We start from the raw sequence: 16,152 nt of genomic DNA on the forward strand, positions 1-16,152 counted from the left end.
TGCGTTTCAACGGAGATACCTTTGTTGGTTTTGAATTTAATTATCCGGCTGCTTGAACTTAATTTCTTTTGACCACCGATGAAACCACACCGCGCAAAACTCACGGGTGATTAACTTAGACTTTTTCTGATTGTCGACACGCACGCTGTCTTGGTTGACACCGTGTTCCCTCGCGGCTTCGTGCGTAATTCCCCACGGCTTTCATTCCTACCACCTTAAGTTTTTGAAACTACGCGCACCGACTATTTGAATCTGTTCAACCAATGGTATTAATTTCTTTTAACCAATCATATCCCCAGAAATCCAAAATACCAGATCATTCAAACTTGCATTGACGGAAAATTCCCACAAATTCGGCAGTTCCCATACCCTATAGTTAGCTTGACAATCGCGACTGCAAAATATACAAAATCTGAACAAATACGCCTTGCTTCCTATGTCTTTATTGCGCCCCCAAACTTTTACACGCATTGAACTGGCCAGGGCCACACTCAGAACCTTTTCGGTCAGATAAAAATTCAAAAAAAATTAAGGGATATCTAACCCCAATTTTTTAGATATTATAAAAATAGCTCAAATTTGGTCGCCACTAAAAAACCTCTGAAACTTCTACAAAGTACATAAAATATAAAATTGTATAAAACATTTCAGTGTACACCAACAAGCGAAGGTCCCAGTTCATCAACGGCAGCCAACGTTGAGCAACCATTTGTCCCATTCTCGCACAATTCAAATGAAGAGAGTGCGGTACCTGGAAGACGGACGCCCCTAGGAACTGTAGGTTTAGGTGGATTCTACTTTCAAGGCGTGTGTTCCCCGAACTTAGGAGCAGTTCCGGTTTCGGATGAGAATAGTCCCGAACCAGGAGGTAGCAACAGGTGAGTCTATTATCTGAGGAAAAAAATTTTTTCATTTGCCCGCTCAGATCCCAACCATCTCGTGCACTTCCCCATGCGCAGAACGCCCTGCAGAATAAGGGAAAGGGTCGACAGGGCAAGGCCGTTCGGCTCAACATCAACGCCAGAGAGAGAAGACGAATGCACGATTTGAACGACGCGTTAGACGAATTGAGGAGCGTTATTCCGTACGCGCATTCGCCATCTGTGAGAAAATTGTCAAAAATAGCAACGCTGTTATTGGCCAAAAACTACATACTGATGCAAGCAAACGCTTTAGACGAACTGAGACGTCTGGTGGCTTATCTTCAGGGAACGGCGGCAACGGCCGGAATCGTTCCTCCTCCCGGCTTTGATTTGGACGGTTTTCCCGCCGCCGCCAAGTTTTTACAGCAACATCACAATTTAACCTCGGAAGGTGCTAGCAATAACGACGGCGGCAACACTGGAAATTCTGGAACTCCCTTATGAAATAAAAGCTTGATCACTTCCAGATTTTAAAGCAATTCCAGAATTCGGCAGTCCGTTTGACTTGGAGCGTAAGAACCTGGATTGTTAGTAATATATACTAGTCACATTTGTAACAATTCTAGTCAAAAGCTGTCCATAAGTTAAGAGCGTCTTTTAATATGACAGTACCTACATGCGTAGCAATAATTAGTATAGCAAATAAGCAATTAATTGTCCCTGTAAGTGTCTTTACAAAGTTTTTAGTCGAAATACTGTAGACTTACATGTAAGACTGTGCAATTTCAATTCTAAATATTGAATTGCCACAGCATGTGCCTGAAAGCATTCAATTTCCAGCAAGATATATGTTTTTTGTAAGTGTGTATTTTTTGTAATTTAGTGAAGCTTCTATAATTTTTATTCTAATTAAATGGGTTCACTAACTTTGCAGAAAAATTTAAATTTGATAGCAGTTACATGTATATTGGGCTGCCAACCTCAGAAATTTGATTTCACGGTTGTATTTTGTCCCTATACCTAATATGTGTTTCAGAATGGAAACGGGTTAAAGGTGGAGTGGAGGTGGATTTTTAAGATCTTGATATTGATATTAATGAAAAACTTTTTTGGGCATATGCTGTAAATCGAACGAGTGTGATTTTAATAAATTTATCTACAAACAAAAAGTAGTTTCACTAGGTGGAAAAAGGTCAGCAGTTAATGAAACTTTGAGATGCAACTTAGGGGTTATAACTAAGTTTTGGAACCTCGAGGGGGGGAGGAGGGTCGGCAGTACTCCAATACCTATCAACGCATCCATCCATCAGCATCAAAAGCCGTTAGATGATATTTATTCACTTACCTACTTTTGCTTAATCATTTTGATTTTGACCAACAAAAACGGATCCCTAGACTCTTGAAAAATCAAATGCCTCGTTCTGACTCATGCAATCATGGCCCCCTAAATCTGTTCCCATCATGAGTGCTGTTTCCATGTTTATCTACCAGAAGTTTGCTGATGCTAAATATCTTCTTGACTTGACTTCCATGGGCATTTTAGTATCTTATTATTTTTTACCCAATTTTTATACATACAAACAAGTCGCGCCCTCGCTCTCTTCCATGATCTCATCCACGTTCTCTCACTCGCTATCACCCTCCCTCCACCCTCGCTCAAGGCGAGCAAAGAGGTCAACCAGGGGCGAGCGAAGGGATAAAAAAATCAAAGGGATCAAAGAAATCAAAAAGACCAATTGGGCCAAAAAGATCAAGCAGAATCAAAGGACTCAAAGAAGGCTTTTCGATACTGTGGGCGACACTTTATTAAATTAAATTATCTTAGGGAGTCCTAAAGGGAGCTTTAAAAGCCTTTCAATGTTCGCCTTTCAATCTGTTAACGTAGACTAAGACGAAATAGCTAAATGTTTTAAATTAAGCAACTTGAAAATTCTAAAACACTTTAAAAGTTCTAGGATACCGTTTACGGTTCATAACGGATTTGGAAAACCAATGGCGGGCCTACACAAACTCATAAATTCTCAAGACATGCCTTCTAAATACGAGTAAACAGTTTTAATAGCCCTTAAATCCTTTAGATACCTTTACAAAAGTTCCCTTCAAATTAGGATAGCAAGTACCCTTAAAAAAAGCCTTTAAAAACAGTCTTAAAGTCTCGCAATGTTTTTAAAGACGCCCTGCATGGCACTAAAATGCTCAAGAGGCTTAAAAAAAACCGTGTACCTCTACAGACCACTAAAAAGCTATGGAAGCTATTGAGCAATGCAGAAGAAACATCTCACAAATAGCGCCGTTTAAATGTTCCTGAAAATTCGGCTTCAAAACACCCTTAAAGGCCAAAACTCTTATAGGTTAAATGCCTGTCAAAGGAGAGAATTTTAAGGACTCTAAAGGATCTTGGAAGCTCTACGAAACTGTTAGCCACTTTTAGAGAATTCAAAATACCCATAAGGGCTAATGATAGCTCTTTCTAAAGGACCTACAGAAATACACGAGAACAAATGGTTCCAGAATAAGAAAGTGTTGAAAGGATCGGGAATTACAATTACTGAAAAGCTTGTCAAATCCAGGCTGCCAATAATAAGGAGAATGTCTAGACAATGGATGGTCGAATATTTGTCATAATTGGGAACAAGAAACATGTGATCCGTAAAAGATGATTTGGAGAAGTTAATTTCCAAAATATCGAATGGGGTTGACATTGCTGATGGCTTGCCTATTTCGTTGCATCGAGGCCGAAGTTAGTTCACATGTGGGCGAATCAGCATCCTCCGACCAGAGTTCGATCCGACCTGATTCGTGATCGAGGAGAACACCAACCGATCGCTTAAATCACGTGTTCATTGCGTGTGTTGCATACAGCATTGCATAGACTTGATATTTTTTAATTTCCCATATCTCCCATAATAAAGCAGCATTCCATTGTTCAAAAAACAAATAAATAACGAAAAACAATTGAATTTTTTTAAATAGCCACTTTCCACTTTCATTAGGCTCATTTGATAGAGATTTTTGTTCTTTTTTCAAATTAAAACAAATAAATGTTAACTACATATTATCGACGAATACTCGAAATTTCCTTTTGTAGATTCCTATAATACGGAACCCCAAACTTCAAGAAGGCACTGGAGTTGGGCAAGTGACTTGCGCCTCTGGCAGCGTTCGTGTTCGGAGCGTGCACGAGATGATCGGTAGCAAGGCATCCCACGTTTTTGGATCCTTTTCCTGAAGATGAATTGGGCCTTTCTTGATTTCCTGGTTCCTTCTCTCCACTGAGTTGACCTGAGGGTGGAATATGAGAGTTTCCCAGTGGTAACACCCCCAGTGTCTTAGCGCGGCGTCCCAAATGACAAAGAGAATTTTTTTAAACTGTATCCATCGTCAAAATGGGGTTGAATGCAATTGTAGCAATGAAACTCTAAACCTTCTCCATATAATTATAGGTATTAAATAAAATTATATGGGGAAGGTTTAGAGTTTCATTGCTACAATGACATAGAGGAACTGCGTGCCGTCGAGATGGTCGAGATAACCCGTATCGTCCTAAAACGTCTCGCTCCAGTAGATTTACCACGGAATCGGTGGTGATGAAACGTCGCTTCTACCAGTATGAATAGGTTCCCCATTGTGGATTTAAGGTCAGGGCTCTTAATATCGACGTCCAGGTCTGCTCGGCTCGAGAGGACGGTATCGGTCCGCGTTTTGCTGCTGTGCACACTCAACATCCTCTCACGTAATGTCGGATTTGGTTGCCTTTCTCCGGTCAGCCGCCAGAGGTATTCCTCGGGGCATGGGTGTCCGGCGGTGGTTAGTTTGCACGACGTCCTTTGCACATTTCCCGCGGCACTACCAGAAGTGAACTTCGTCGATAAAGGTGGTTGTTGCGTACGATGGTGTTGTTTTAGACGTGCCTGTGCAGGGGTAGCAGGACCTTCCCGACGAATTTACTCTCACGCATTCAGCAGCTGTTGGGCGTGTGGGTTTCGTTCTGGCTTTCCTTCGCGCGATCGGCTAGTCCCGAAACGGCGATGATGAACTGCTCTCGCTCTCTCTCGCAGTCTTTTCGGGTGGTGCGGACATAGGTGCTACCATCACGTCTGTATCTTCTGCCGTATGTTTTTCGACGACGGTGCAGGAGGGGTTGCGAGAAAGGTGGTCAGGGGTCGTTCTTTTTCCCGGGCAGTGTACCACGTCAAATGAAACCGTCTGTAGTCTGAATGACCGGCTAGTCAATTTACTCTGTCAATTTACCCTTGTCTACCTGTCTTTACTCTTTTCTGTTTTCAGCGTCCAAGAGACACTGGAGACTGCTCGTTGTACCGCCTTTGTGCAAGGTTCAGCTTCGCAATGGCATATCCAACGATGTTTTTCTGTTGGTTCTTGACATATGACTGCTGTGAAACCCTTTATTTATTTATTTATAATCGCTCTCTTGTTCTGGGCCCTCAACAAGCTTGCGCCCAATTACAGAGTGATCCGCATAATGCTTTTTAGAGGTGCCTCTGCAGTAGGTCTTAAGTTGTTCTATATTACTCCGGTATTTACCTTACGAATTAGAAAAACTGCAGGAAAACCTAGTTCGGAGTAGCCGGTAGAATGCTCTGAACTGGTCTAAGGTAATTCCCATCTCTGCCACAGGTGAAAAATTCACCTCAACCCAGGTTCGAACACCCGACCTCCGGATTTATAGTCCAACGCTCTACCCCGGCGCGGTTTTTAGGGGGGGGGCGACAGGGGCGATCCCCCCCCCCCAAACATACTGTTCAATTGTTTTTTTATTTCTTAGGTTTACATAATAATCGAATTAAATACACCTAACTACAAACCACCTGACGGAAAAGTAAAATTGAATAAAATAATGCCGGCGGGGGCGGAATCGTGTATTGTCCAGACTGCGACTTACGACTGCACTCAGCACTGATTACCACCGCATAATAATGAATATGGTGCGGCATTTTGCTTATACGTTAATTTTGAATTTAGTTTTGGATCTATACGTTTCATGAAAAATGCAAATGAAAAAAGCGTTTGAGCCTATTTTTATTTTGCCTTTTTTGCTTTTTTTGAACAATGGCGCTTTAAATGCTTTTTGTTGCTTTTTTTTAAAGTTCATGCTTAAATAGAATTGAGATAATATTTATCAAGTTAAGTTAATTGAATGTGGTACAGAATGTTGGGTATTCGAAAATTAATGCGGCAATAGATAGTTTAACAAAAAAACAGCTGAAATTGGGTCAAAGCTACTTAAAAAAATTCCAGCGCACCTCTGCATCTGCAATTCTGTAGCTTTTTTATTTTCGCGCCCCCCCCCCCAGAGTAGATGTATAAAACCGCCCCTGGCTCTACCACTGAACCATAAAGCTGGGTCGATCTGTAGCGTGAATGATTGTTTGAAGTTAGGCCGACTCCGCGGCTGGAGCTTTGAATATAAAATTCAAAGGCTGGAGCGACCCGGTGATGGAGTGTGTGAGGTTTTAGAAGGCCCAATGGAATGGAATGTTTCACTACAGACGGTTGTCCAACGGTGCCTGGATCTCCGTTGTATGTATTCTCGTAACCAGTTGGCGAGACCTAGGAAACTACAAAACTGTTCCCGAAAGCTTGGATTTTCCGCCGCGCGAGCCACTCTACGAGGTTTGTTCCCGTCGGATAAAATGATATGCCCGAGGTATTCGATGGTCTGTACCTTGAAGCGGCATTTTCCCAGGGATGCCCGAAGTTGGTGTTGCTGCTCCATTGTCATTGTTACGCGCAGATGGTGGATGTAGTCCTCCTAATTGTCGGAATAGATAACGATATCGTCTAATATAGCATTGAATAAAACTTAATTTTTTATTCAATGCTATTACCTAGGTAGACTGATGCGAACTTCCTTAGGAATCCCGCGCCAAGACCTATGTTATTAATTTTTGGACGGTCGCGAGGACATTTTTAGCCCGAATTGGTAGGAGGCGCAGGTCGGAAGTTGAAGATACTGACTGCGGTCTTGACTCTTCTTCCAAACGCACTTGCCAGTAGCCGGATTTGAGGTCGATTACCGAGAATACCTTTGCGGTCCCCACTTCCCGGAATTTCCTGGATGCGTGGCAGGTTGGAGCTCTCGTCTTTGGTTAAGGCGTTGAGGTGTCGGTAATCTACGCAAAATCTTGTTACCGGGACGATAGGTGAACTGTATTCTGATGTGCTCGTCTCGATGATTCCTGTCGCCAAACATTGTTGCAACTTCTTCGGTAATTATCCCGTTTTTCTCTGACTAGTAACGGTACGGATGGACTCGGAATCGAATCTTGTGTTTGGCTTCGCTTGCTCGTCGAGAGTGGTGTGGAAAGTTCAAACTAGGTCGTTTTAGTTGCTGGACCAGGTGAAACGGCATTTCGTTAATCGCGTTTTGTCGTTTGGGTGGGCTGGATTTTCGGAGCCCGTGTTTAGCGTTCCTCGTTCCCCAATGCACACATCCTTTTTCGTACTCTAGAATGGCTTTGTATTTACGGTGCCATGGTTGTCCGAGTATGATTGGAGATACGAGGGCGCATGCTACCAAGAAAACATCTTCTTCCATTAGGTTGCCGAGGGAACACTTGATGGTGAAAGATCCAATAATGTTCAGGCGATGATGCGGATCTTCGGCGGGGTGGTGTTGGTGATTGTTTGATAATGCCGGCACGGTTATACTCGAATGAAAGTAAGCCATGTGCTTCGGTGTCGGCCACGGTAACCAAAAGTGTTCGTAGGTCGGAGTTAGGTCCCGGGCGGATTAATTGGATTGTTGGCCGAAGGTTCCGTCTCCCAGGTGAGCGAAACGTACTGGACAATCCCGATGGAAATGATATCTCGAGCAGACACGGTATTTGAAATCGTTACGAGAAGATGTGATATGTTGCATGGATTCGTCTATCTCCTTGTAATCTGCCTCGATGCTGCTGGCAAATGTCGCTAGTTTGAGAAGCGTCGCTTGGTTATAGTTTCGCACAAGAACCGACGGATTTTGAATCCTAGGGCTGCAAAGTAGTATTTTACGACCGCTAACGCTAATCCATCATAATTTCTTTCGAAAAATTCCTCTAAGAGACAGTGGCTACCGGTATCAATTTTAAGAGTTTTTAAAAACTTCTCTCATTCAAAATGCTCCACAATGAAAGAAATTAACCGGAGCTTCTCAATATAAAAAGTATCGGATAGATAAATGACGCACGCTCATCAAAAAGTCTGGAGAGTTTTAGCTTTGGAATTTAATTAAAATTCCTAACTGATACCTAACAATTATTTACACGACCTCCATTACCTATACTTTTTATCATGACCTATACCAAAAGAAGAAGCAAAGTAAACCTACACTAATTGATGATGAAACATGAAGGTATAGATCTAATTAATGTTTTTCGATGTTGTCGAGGAAAATAACGAACATAAAAGGAATAACAGGAAGGTATAATTATTCAAATGGTTTTGTGCGCAACTCTACACTCTACAGATCGGTAATCACTATCAGATACGTACCGTGTGACGGCGTTGACAGTAGTTCAGTTGTCTAGCCGCTGCAGTTGGCGCCACCTCGAATGTAGAGAAAGATCTTTCTCTGACCGCACTCTTTCGAATGGTTGCTAGTAAGTTTAATACATTTTTATTAATATTTTTGGTGTATAGACTTACTGCCCATTTTATTAAATAAAAACAGCTTCGTGCATACAAAACTGCCTCCTCAATTACAATTTAATTTAGGTGCTACTATTTTCTGAAGTCTGTTTATATAAACTACTATATTGGGTGCGGAGCGGCGTAGTTCAATGCATTCGTTTTTTAGAGGTGCTGTAAAAAAAGCGTCTTACATCTTCTTGAGTGATTAAATTTAAAATATGCTTGAAGAAAACCGTATTATTCACTTTGAAAAGGGCAATTGGCTTGGCATTCTCGAGATATTCACCTTACAATGCTTCTTACAAAGCTAATAGTACACTTTGATTGTTTTTGATTTTAAAAAGAGTGGGAAAGATCTCTAAATATAAATCCGCAGCACTTTGACACTTCATTCGCTAGATGGCGACATTATAACGTTTGCGGAATTGTTGCACGTGGTAGGTATCTTTCCGTTTCCGTCCTTTAGTGTAAGTTTTCATGGTCAGCACTCAGCACATATGAATAGGGGGTAATAAATGTGGATTTGCCGCTTATTATTCCAATAAGAGACGCATCTAAGTGCACTGTTTCCTGCAATGAAAATTCTTGGATGGGGTTGTGCTCAATACATATTTTACATTGGAACTACGGTAGCGTGTAATTAATACCCACTTATATTTGTCATAGACATGTGCCGTTCCATCGATTCAAGGCTGTGTTATAGCAATGCCGTACATACAGTATTAATTTTAGCTTCAATCAATACCCTCTCCAAGCTCAAAATCAAAAATTCATAGTGCATACTTGTTACACTAGAGACTAGATTAATACTTATCCACACAAAGCTTTATTTATTTAATGATATCGTCCCGTTTAAACAGAATATCGTTTAAGGATTTAGGGATAAGTAAAGTAGGTACTGTGGCGAGTCTTAGGGTAAGGCACTGATTTATATATCATCCTCGCCAAGAGAGTTTGCCGCTACGTCATAATTATATGAACCTAGCTATCCAAAACGTTTACAACGAAGTCACATGAGAAACAGTGCATCAAATAAGGACACTAAACACTCGACGTGCCTTTTAAGGAAACGACATTAATAATTGAATGAGATAATGTGGTAGAAAAAGATTACCCAATGCGTTTCGTAAACCGTACTTTATTCTACTAAAATAGTTCTTCCTCATATTTGTTTGAAGGTCTGCACACAAAAAGGAATGTTGGAGTATATTTTCTTATCAAAGTATTATTACTACGGAAGTAATTTGACTTTTAGTTTTTCCTGTTACATACGATTGTAACCCATGACGTACCTACCGGCATTCTCTCCTGGAGAGGATAGTACCACTCACCTTCCCCTAGAGTCAGACTTTCTAAATTATATTAGGAACGTAGATCTGACGTTGTCCTGTAGTACCTAGGTATAACTATGAAGAAAAATACAAAAGAACAAATAAAAAAACGCAACGTAATACAGGAAAACGCTATGCCGTTAGGTATAATGATGAAGTACGGGTAGATTGTGGTGATAATTTGAAATCATACACACTAATCACATGCAAGATACCTACCCTATTGGTCTTGCTTTGGATGGTTGGTCACGTCGCCTTTTAGCTACAATGAGGACTGATTTGGCTTCAGCAGGTGGTGTTACATATGTTAGCCTTATAGCAAACACCCACTACATGCTTAATTACAAATTAATTTTTTTTAAAACTCCTGGGCAATTGCAAATGCCTTCAATCCATTTGTTTGAATCATTCGGAAGAATAGCAGTCCAAATGTGTGGCCGTTTTAAATGCTTCAAAAGTGGAAAAACTCGCACTTCGAGGTTCCTCTAGATCTGCGACTTCATTATATACTTTGGCCAGCAGGAATGAAATAGGCATAGACTTCGGATCGAGCTTCGGATATACAATGTAAGACAACCTTCTTTTTTTCACAAACCCATTGATAAGCTTTGGTCAGGGCTTTGGTCCATAAATATAAGTTTAGACCAGGTATTTATGTACTACGAACCGAGATAAAGGAATAGTTATTTACCTAACAAGTTCGGTAAGTTAATTTTCCCGCATGAGCACTTTGTTTGCAGCACGACCGTAGGGAGTGCTGCATTTAGTGCGAATGCGGGAAAATTCTTTCCGAAAGAGTTAGGTACAATATTTTTTGTAACGAATTGCGTAAAAAAAGGTCAAAATTAATAGTTTTGTAAATTAGTTTTTTTTTAATCATGAGTTGGTAACACAATCATATGTTTGGTTGGTAACATAATTTTGTAACTACCATTGCACTGGTCACATTTAAAACTTCCACATCTTTGTTTAATACATATTTTGCCTTTGCAATGAGTGCTACTACTGGTCACGGCATTGCATCGTTTGCACTGAATATCCTTGGAAGTCTTCAATGTTAACAAATATGCTTTGAAAAGAGTGCTCTTATTGGTCGCGTAAGTGCACTGATCGTATTTAATATTCCCAGAAGACATGTGTGAAGAAATGTGTTCTCAAATTTGATTTATCTTGAGTTGCGTAAATACACTCGTTACATTTAAAATCCTTGGAAGCTTTGTGTGTGTTAATATGTGCTTTCTTAAACTGCATATGCGAATAGTTGCAGATATCACTGGTCACATTTTAAGACGTTTTAACAATAAATTTTACTTTTTCTTGAGTTACAATTCTGAAAAATAATTTGATTGCGTTATAAGTTCTTGTTTATATATTTACGTAAAACTTAGTGTACGTCTGTTTCCGATTAATCGCACTAAATACCCTCAACCAACGGTTTAATTGATTTTACAGCAGATGACAGTTAACCATGACATGACGTTCGTTGACTTCAATAAGTACTACCAACCGAAGAACGCGCATAACCCCTTGTCTCCAGCGGAAACTAAAAAACACCGCGATGCGGGAAAGTCGTTTTCCCGTGCATCGAGGATGCTTGGAAACATTATCTTTCCATTCAATGAGTACAAAAAGTGTCTTTAATCACTCTGTGGAAAAATTCCAAGCCATTATTTACAAACGAAACCAGCTTTGAAACGCCTTCAAACCTGAAACCAGTTTGGATTACTGTCTAACCATTAGTGTTGGAAAATGGAAATATTCTACAAATTGTTATTGTACGCCCTCCCTTTTGCAATAAACAGATGAGACGCATTCTCAAAACATCCTTACTATTGCCACAGATCTAAACACTCTATTGCTCAGTTGTAATAAGTCAATGTCTTTTAATATTTCATTAAGTTTTTGCTTTGGATGCACAACCAGTTCAACTTTCTTTTGGACACATTTTTAGCGCCTTTTTGCCACTTTCTCCGTCCGTCCTTACAGTTTTCAAGATATAGGGTTCATTCATTTTGCATTCGGCAGCTAACATGATACCTACATAAGTTGTAGTATCATGGCCAACTAATAGCTTTGGCATCTCAACTCAAACAAGAAAAATGTTGACGATTAATGTGCGCATGCTCAGTCTGCGCAACGCCAACTTTCTTATTTATGGAGATATTTCTTTGAAATTTTAACCACAGATGCTTCTAGTAAAGGCATGCATATCGCACAATGTAAAAATGGGACGTGCGCATGCGCAAACGGCGCAATGTCAACTGTTTTATTTATGGAGATATTCCTTCGAAATTTTAACAACAGATGCTTCCAGTACAGGCAAGAATGTTGCATATTGTAAAAATCAGATGTGCACATGCTCAAACTGCGCAATGCCAGCTTCTTTATTTACGGAGATATTCCTTTGAAATTTTAACCACAGATGCTTCTAGTAAAGACCAGACGTGCGCATTCTGAGCAATGTCCACTTTTTTGTTTATGGAAATATTTCTTTATAATTGTAACCACAGATGTTTCTAGTAAAGACAAGCGTATCGCATACTGTAAATATGAAGCACAATGTCAATTTTCTTGTATTTTTGAAATTTTAACCACAGATTCTTGTAGTGAAAGCTTATAAAGGCATTCTGGATGAGTGGCATCACAAGCCAGGTATTTTGGGCAAATTGACTTGAAATATATCCTGATCGGCAGATTTTATTGTTTTGAACAAAAATATCAAATCTTCGGTTTGTTCTTTACTGCAAACCACTAGCCAAAGAATATGTAATATTCGATCTCGATCTGTAGTTCCAAATAATAATACAGGGAAACCTTGCCACACTAATTTATGTCGCATATCAGCGTGTATGTGATGAGTGTCACAAGTGTCACAAGTTTAACAAGTTTTTAGTGGAAACAAAAAATCGAAAGAACGGCTGTTCTTCATATATCACTTGGTAGGAAACAACAAACGCCGCATCTCCATCATCAGGAATTTTTGAATTTTCTAAACAAACATTTTCCAAATCTTCAAGGCTCATAACATTGGAGCCATATTTTACTTTTCTTAATGAAGACAAGTAATCATTGAGCGGACTTCGAGTCGCAAAGTGTCCCCTGCCTAATTCGCAGGTAATTAATTGAAAATGTTGCAAATAACAAAAAAAACAATTAAAGTCGATATCCTGATTAAATGATATTAAAAAATTCGATATGTCGATCATGGTATTGGAGTCTGCCAATTCGATTCCAAGAAGAAGTAGATTGTGCGTGGCTGCGGGTGGTGGGAAAATGTAGAGCTCCATTACAATCAATAAGAACCATTCCAAGTACCATAATATCGATTTAAATCGTTAATTTTCTGTTATTTGCGACATTTTTATATATCTACTACATGCGATATTAGATAACTCATTAGTAGGCGGGGGACACGTTCTCATAACGGTCGGGTATGTCATTTAATTAATGTGTGAGATCTTGGAAACGGTTCAACTTTACAGGCCCAAAAAATTATCTTCTTTTTTATCATAAAACAAACTATGTTTCCTCCAAAGTTCAAACCCCTACGACATTTTTTCGCAAAAATAAGAATAAAAAACAAAAAAAAACAGTTTTTCCGGTTTTTCTAGAAAAATTGGAGGTTATGTGAAAATAGTGCAGATACAAAAACTGCTCATTTTTTTAATCTCTATAACTTTATTTAACATTTTCGTCTAAAATTAATAGTTTTGCCACAATTTGCAAAACACCACTTTCCACCCCTTTCAACCCTCGGGATTTCACCCGCGGAAAAATTCAGCTGTTTTAAATATTTTTTTCCAATTTCTATTCATTTCACCTACCTGAAAAACCCGGTTTCGCCTGGTAACTAATTTTTTTGGACTATTAATGCAGGTATAGGGAAATGTGTATCAAACGACGTAGATTTTCATGTAGATTTCGAAAATGCAAGAAAATATAGGGGGTTCTATTTAAAATAAGAAAGTTGCTACCCACTTCCGGAAGTGAAACGATCATGATAATATTTTCCTTCAATAGAGCATAAAAAACTATGTCGGTATGAAAATTTACAGATTTAAATTATGAATGGGAGTCTGAATACTTTTAGGTAACTTTTTGCGTGAAACAGCCTGTAGGTATACCACATACCTATACGAAACCATAAACATTTCCAATGTTAATAAAATCAAAACGACGGTCGAGTGCAGAGTCGTGTTTTTAAATGACGTATGATATGGCACTGCGTTATTAAACTCCTTGGCTCGGTCAGTTCGGTATCAAGTGAGCATAAACCACTGTGGGGGTGTTCTGTGGCCACTGTGCGTGGTATACGTCGCCTTAAACGATTCGCACCTTAATAAAAAATTAGGAACTGCTGTTTTACAGTGATTACTTCTTGCCTTAAAGGTCACGGTACAGCATACCCAGAATGTCACGGTGAATACTTTACACTCGCACGTTCTCGTTGTTCGAATTTTGATTTTCACGTGCATTGCTTCGACAAACCAAATTGAATTATATATAATTAGATAATTACTAATTGTTACAACTGTAGGTATCTTTATTCTTGAAACTGCCAAAGGATTCTTGATTTAAAATTAATGGTTAGGCTTAGGTTAGTGTCTTAGCATTTCTTGTGCTTTGAATATAAAATTTTATATTCAAAGCTTTGTGGAAGCTAACGGTTTCCACATAGGACACATTTTCATTGACTTTACAATTGAACACTGTGATGTTCTGGTTAAACAATTAATCAATTTCAATAATAAGACATTGACAATGTTAACAATGCCAACTAGACCACTATTGCTTTCTCTCCCCATCTATGATTGATGCGATTTGCGAATTTCCTAAAGTCATTCGAATGGTTACCTTATTCTATAAACGCACCCTTTGTCTTGTAGCTCAGTGACTAATTTTAGTCACCATTTCAGTATTTTTACTATTAGCCGAGGTACCTAAAAATTATGCTTTTGCCCATCGTGCAGTAAATTAGAACTCGAAATAAGTTATTTTAGGATAGCTTGGGACAGGTGCAATTAATTATAATTTTACATAAATAAGAAAGAAGTAATCAACGTACCGGAGAATCCGAAATATTAATACGCGTTGTAACAATGGCTCAAAAATACATATGGTACACTTAACAATATTACTGTTCTCCCCTTCCTCGATCCTACAGGAATATGGCTGCAATATATTTCGTCTATACGTGAAATCAATGTGTTCAGCGGCTGCCATGACAACCGCAGTTGCCGTAGCAACGACGTCGTTTCAGAGACGCCGACGAACATTCTTGAACGCTACCGCTAATAATTTCGTTTGTTTTCGAACCTCCTCGCGTCTTTTCGTTTACGTGTAACGTTTTTTTTTGCAATATGTTCTCCGTGACCTGATTATAACAGAAGTAAAGCCCCATTTCGCTAACAAGGTTTTTTTTTGGGAAAACTTTACCATTACCACTTCCATTTGGTTTTATCGATATCTGGTGATTTACTCCTACGTACAACATAGATATTTGAGAACTTGCTCATTAATGTCGTTAGTGATGAAACACGTAATTAGTCGCGAATTAACCTTATATCTCAAGTTGCCTTTCCGAGGAATCTTATTCTGACAAAATGGTATATAATTTTCACTTCTAAAATGTTCAGTTTACCCCCAGTTTTGCATGTTGCGATAATTAATCCGAAGGAATCGTCAAGCGTAGTAGTACCTACCATTGAGTAATTAAATAGGAATCCTTCACTCAACGGTAGCGAAAGAATGGTGGCATGGGAATTTTAATTCTCCGCTCGCAAGCAACTGCTTACTACGAACTAATTCTTCTGTACCCTTACAACGCGTTTTCTTTACTGTTTAGGTGGATTTCTTAATTTCTTTACTTGAAAACAATACTCTCGCAAACAACTTCGAAACCGTATCTAGTAGAACGCTCCCTGACCTGACTATTTTGTGATTCGTCTACACATTTCTGAAGGTAAATTATAAGTAGAAATTGGCGCGCCCTGGAAAACTTAGGCCAGGATTGGTATCAAGCAATGGTCGATTAAGGCCTTTCAGGAACAGAGACACAAAGATGGTTTTGCCGCCCCATTCTTGAAACGTGTCTATAATACCACAGACAACATATACTATATATAGTATATGTTGTCTGTGATAATACTAATCGTTTAAAAAAAGAAGAGTTTTATATTATATATATTCAGTAAAAAATTAAAAGTATATAAATTAAATCTGTACCTTTGGTGCCTTTTCATGTGGGTGTATAATGTCTTCAAGTTCGCTTTGGGCAAAAGTAACAAAATTACCTTGAGATAAGCATACAGTAAGCTCAGGCA

At 39.3% G+C, this 16,152-nt stretch overlaps 2 protein-coding genes across 4 annotated transcripts in view; both read left to right on the top strand.

Annotated features, from left to right (window-relative positions):
* Window positions 1–642: 642 nt before the first annotated feature.
* LOC116172806 (class E basic helix-loop-helix protein 22-like) lies at window positions 643–2,021 on the top strand (the record flags this gene model as incomplete). The annotated part of the gene is made up of 2 exons (XM_031490086.1): window positions 643–878; window positions 926–2,021. Coding segments are annotated over 2 exons (678 nt in total), but the record flags the coding sequence as incomplete, so codon positions are not given.
* A 6,421-nt stretch (window positions 2,022–8,442) lies between these two features.
* LOC116171098 overlaps window positions 8,443–16,152 on the top strand; it is a 55,592-nt gene continuing 47,882 nt past the window's right edge. For all 3 annotated transcript variants that reach the window (XM_031487764.1, XM_031487767.1, XM_031487769.1), the window contains exon 1: window positions 8,443–8,467. In XM_031487764.1, the coding sequence (XP_031343624.1) occupies window positions 8,458–8,467 (10 nt within the window). In that variant the 5' untranslated portion in view covers window positions 8,443–8,457. The remainder of the gene's footprint in view (window positions 8,468–16,152) is intronic.

The sequence above is a fragment of the Photinus pyralis genome, unplaced genomic scaffold (genome assembly GCF_008802855.1).
Source record: "Photinus pyralis isolate 1611_PpyrPB1 unplaced genomic scaffold, Ppyr1.3 Ppyr1.4_LG5, whole genome shotgun sequence".
NCBI classification, from domain to species: Eukaryota; Metazoa; Arthropoda; class Insecta; order Coleoptera; family Lampyridae; genus Photinus; species Photinus pyralis.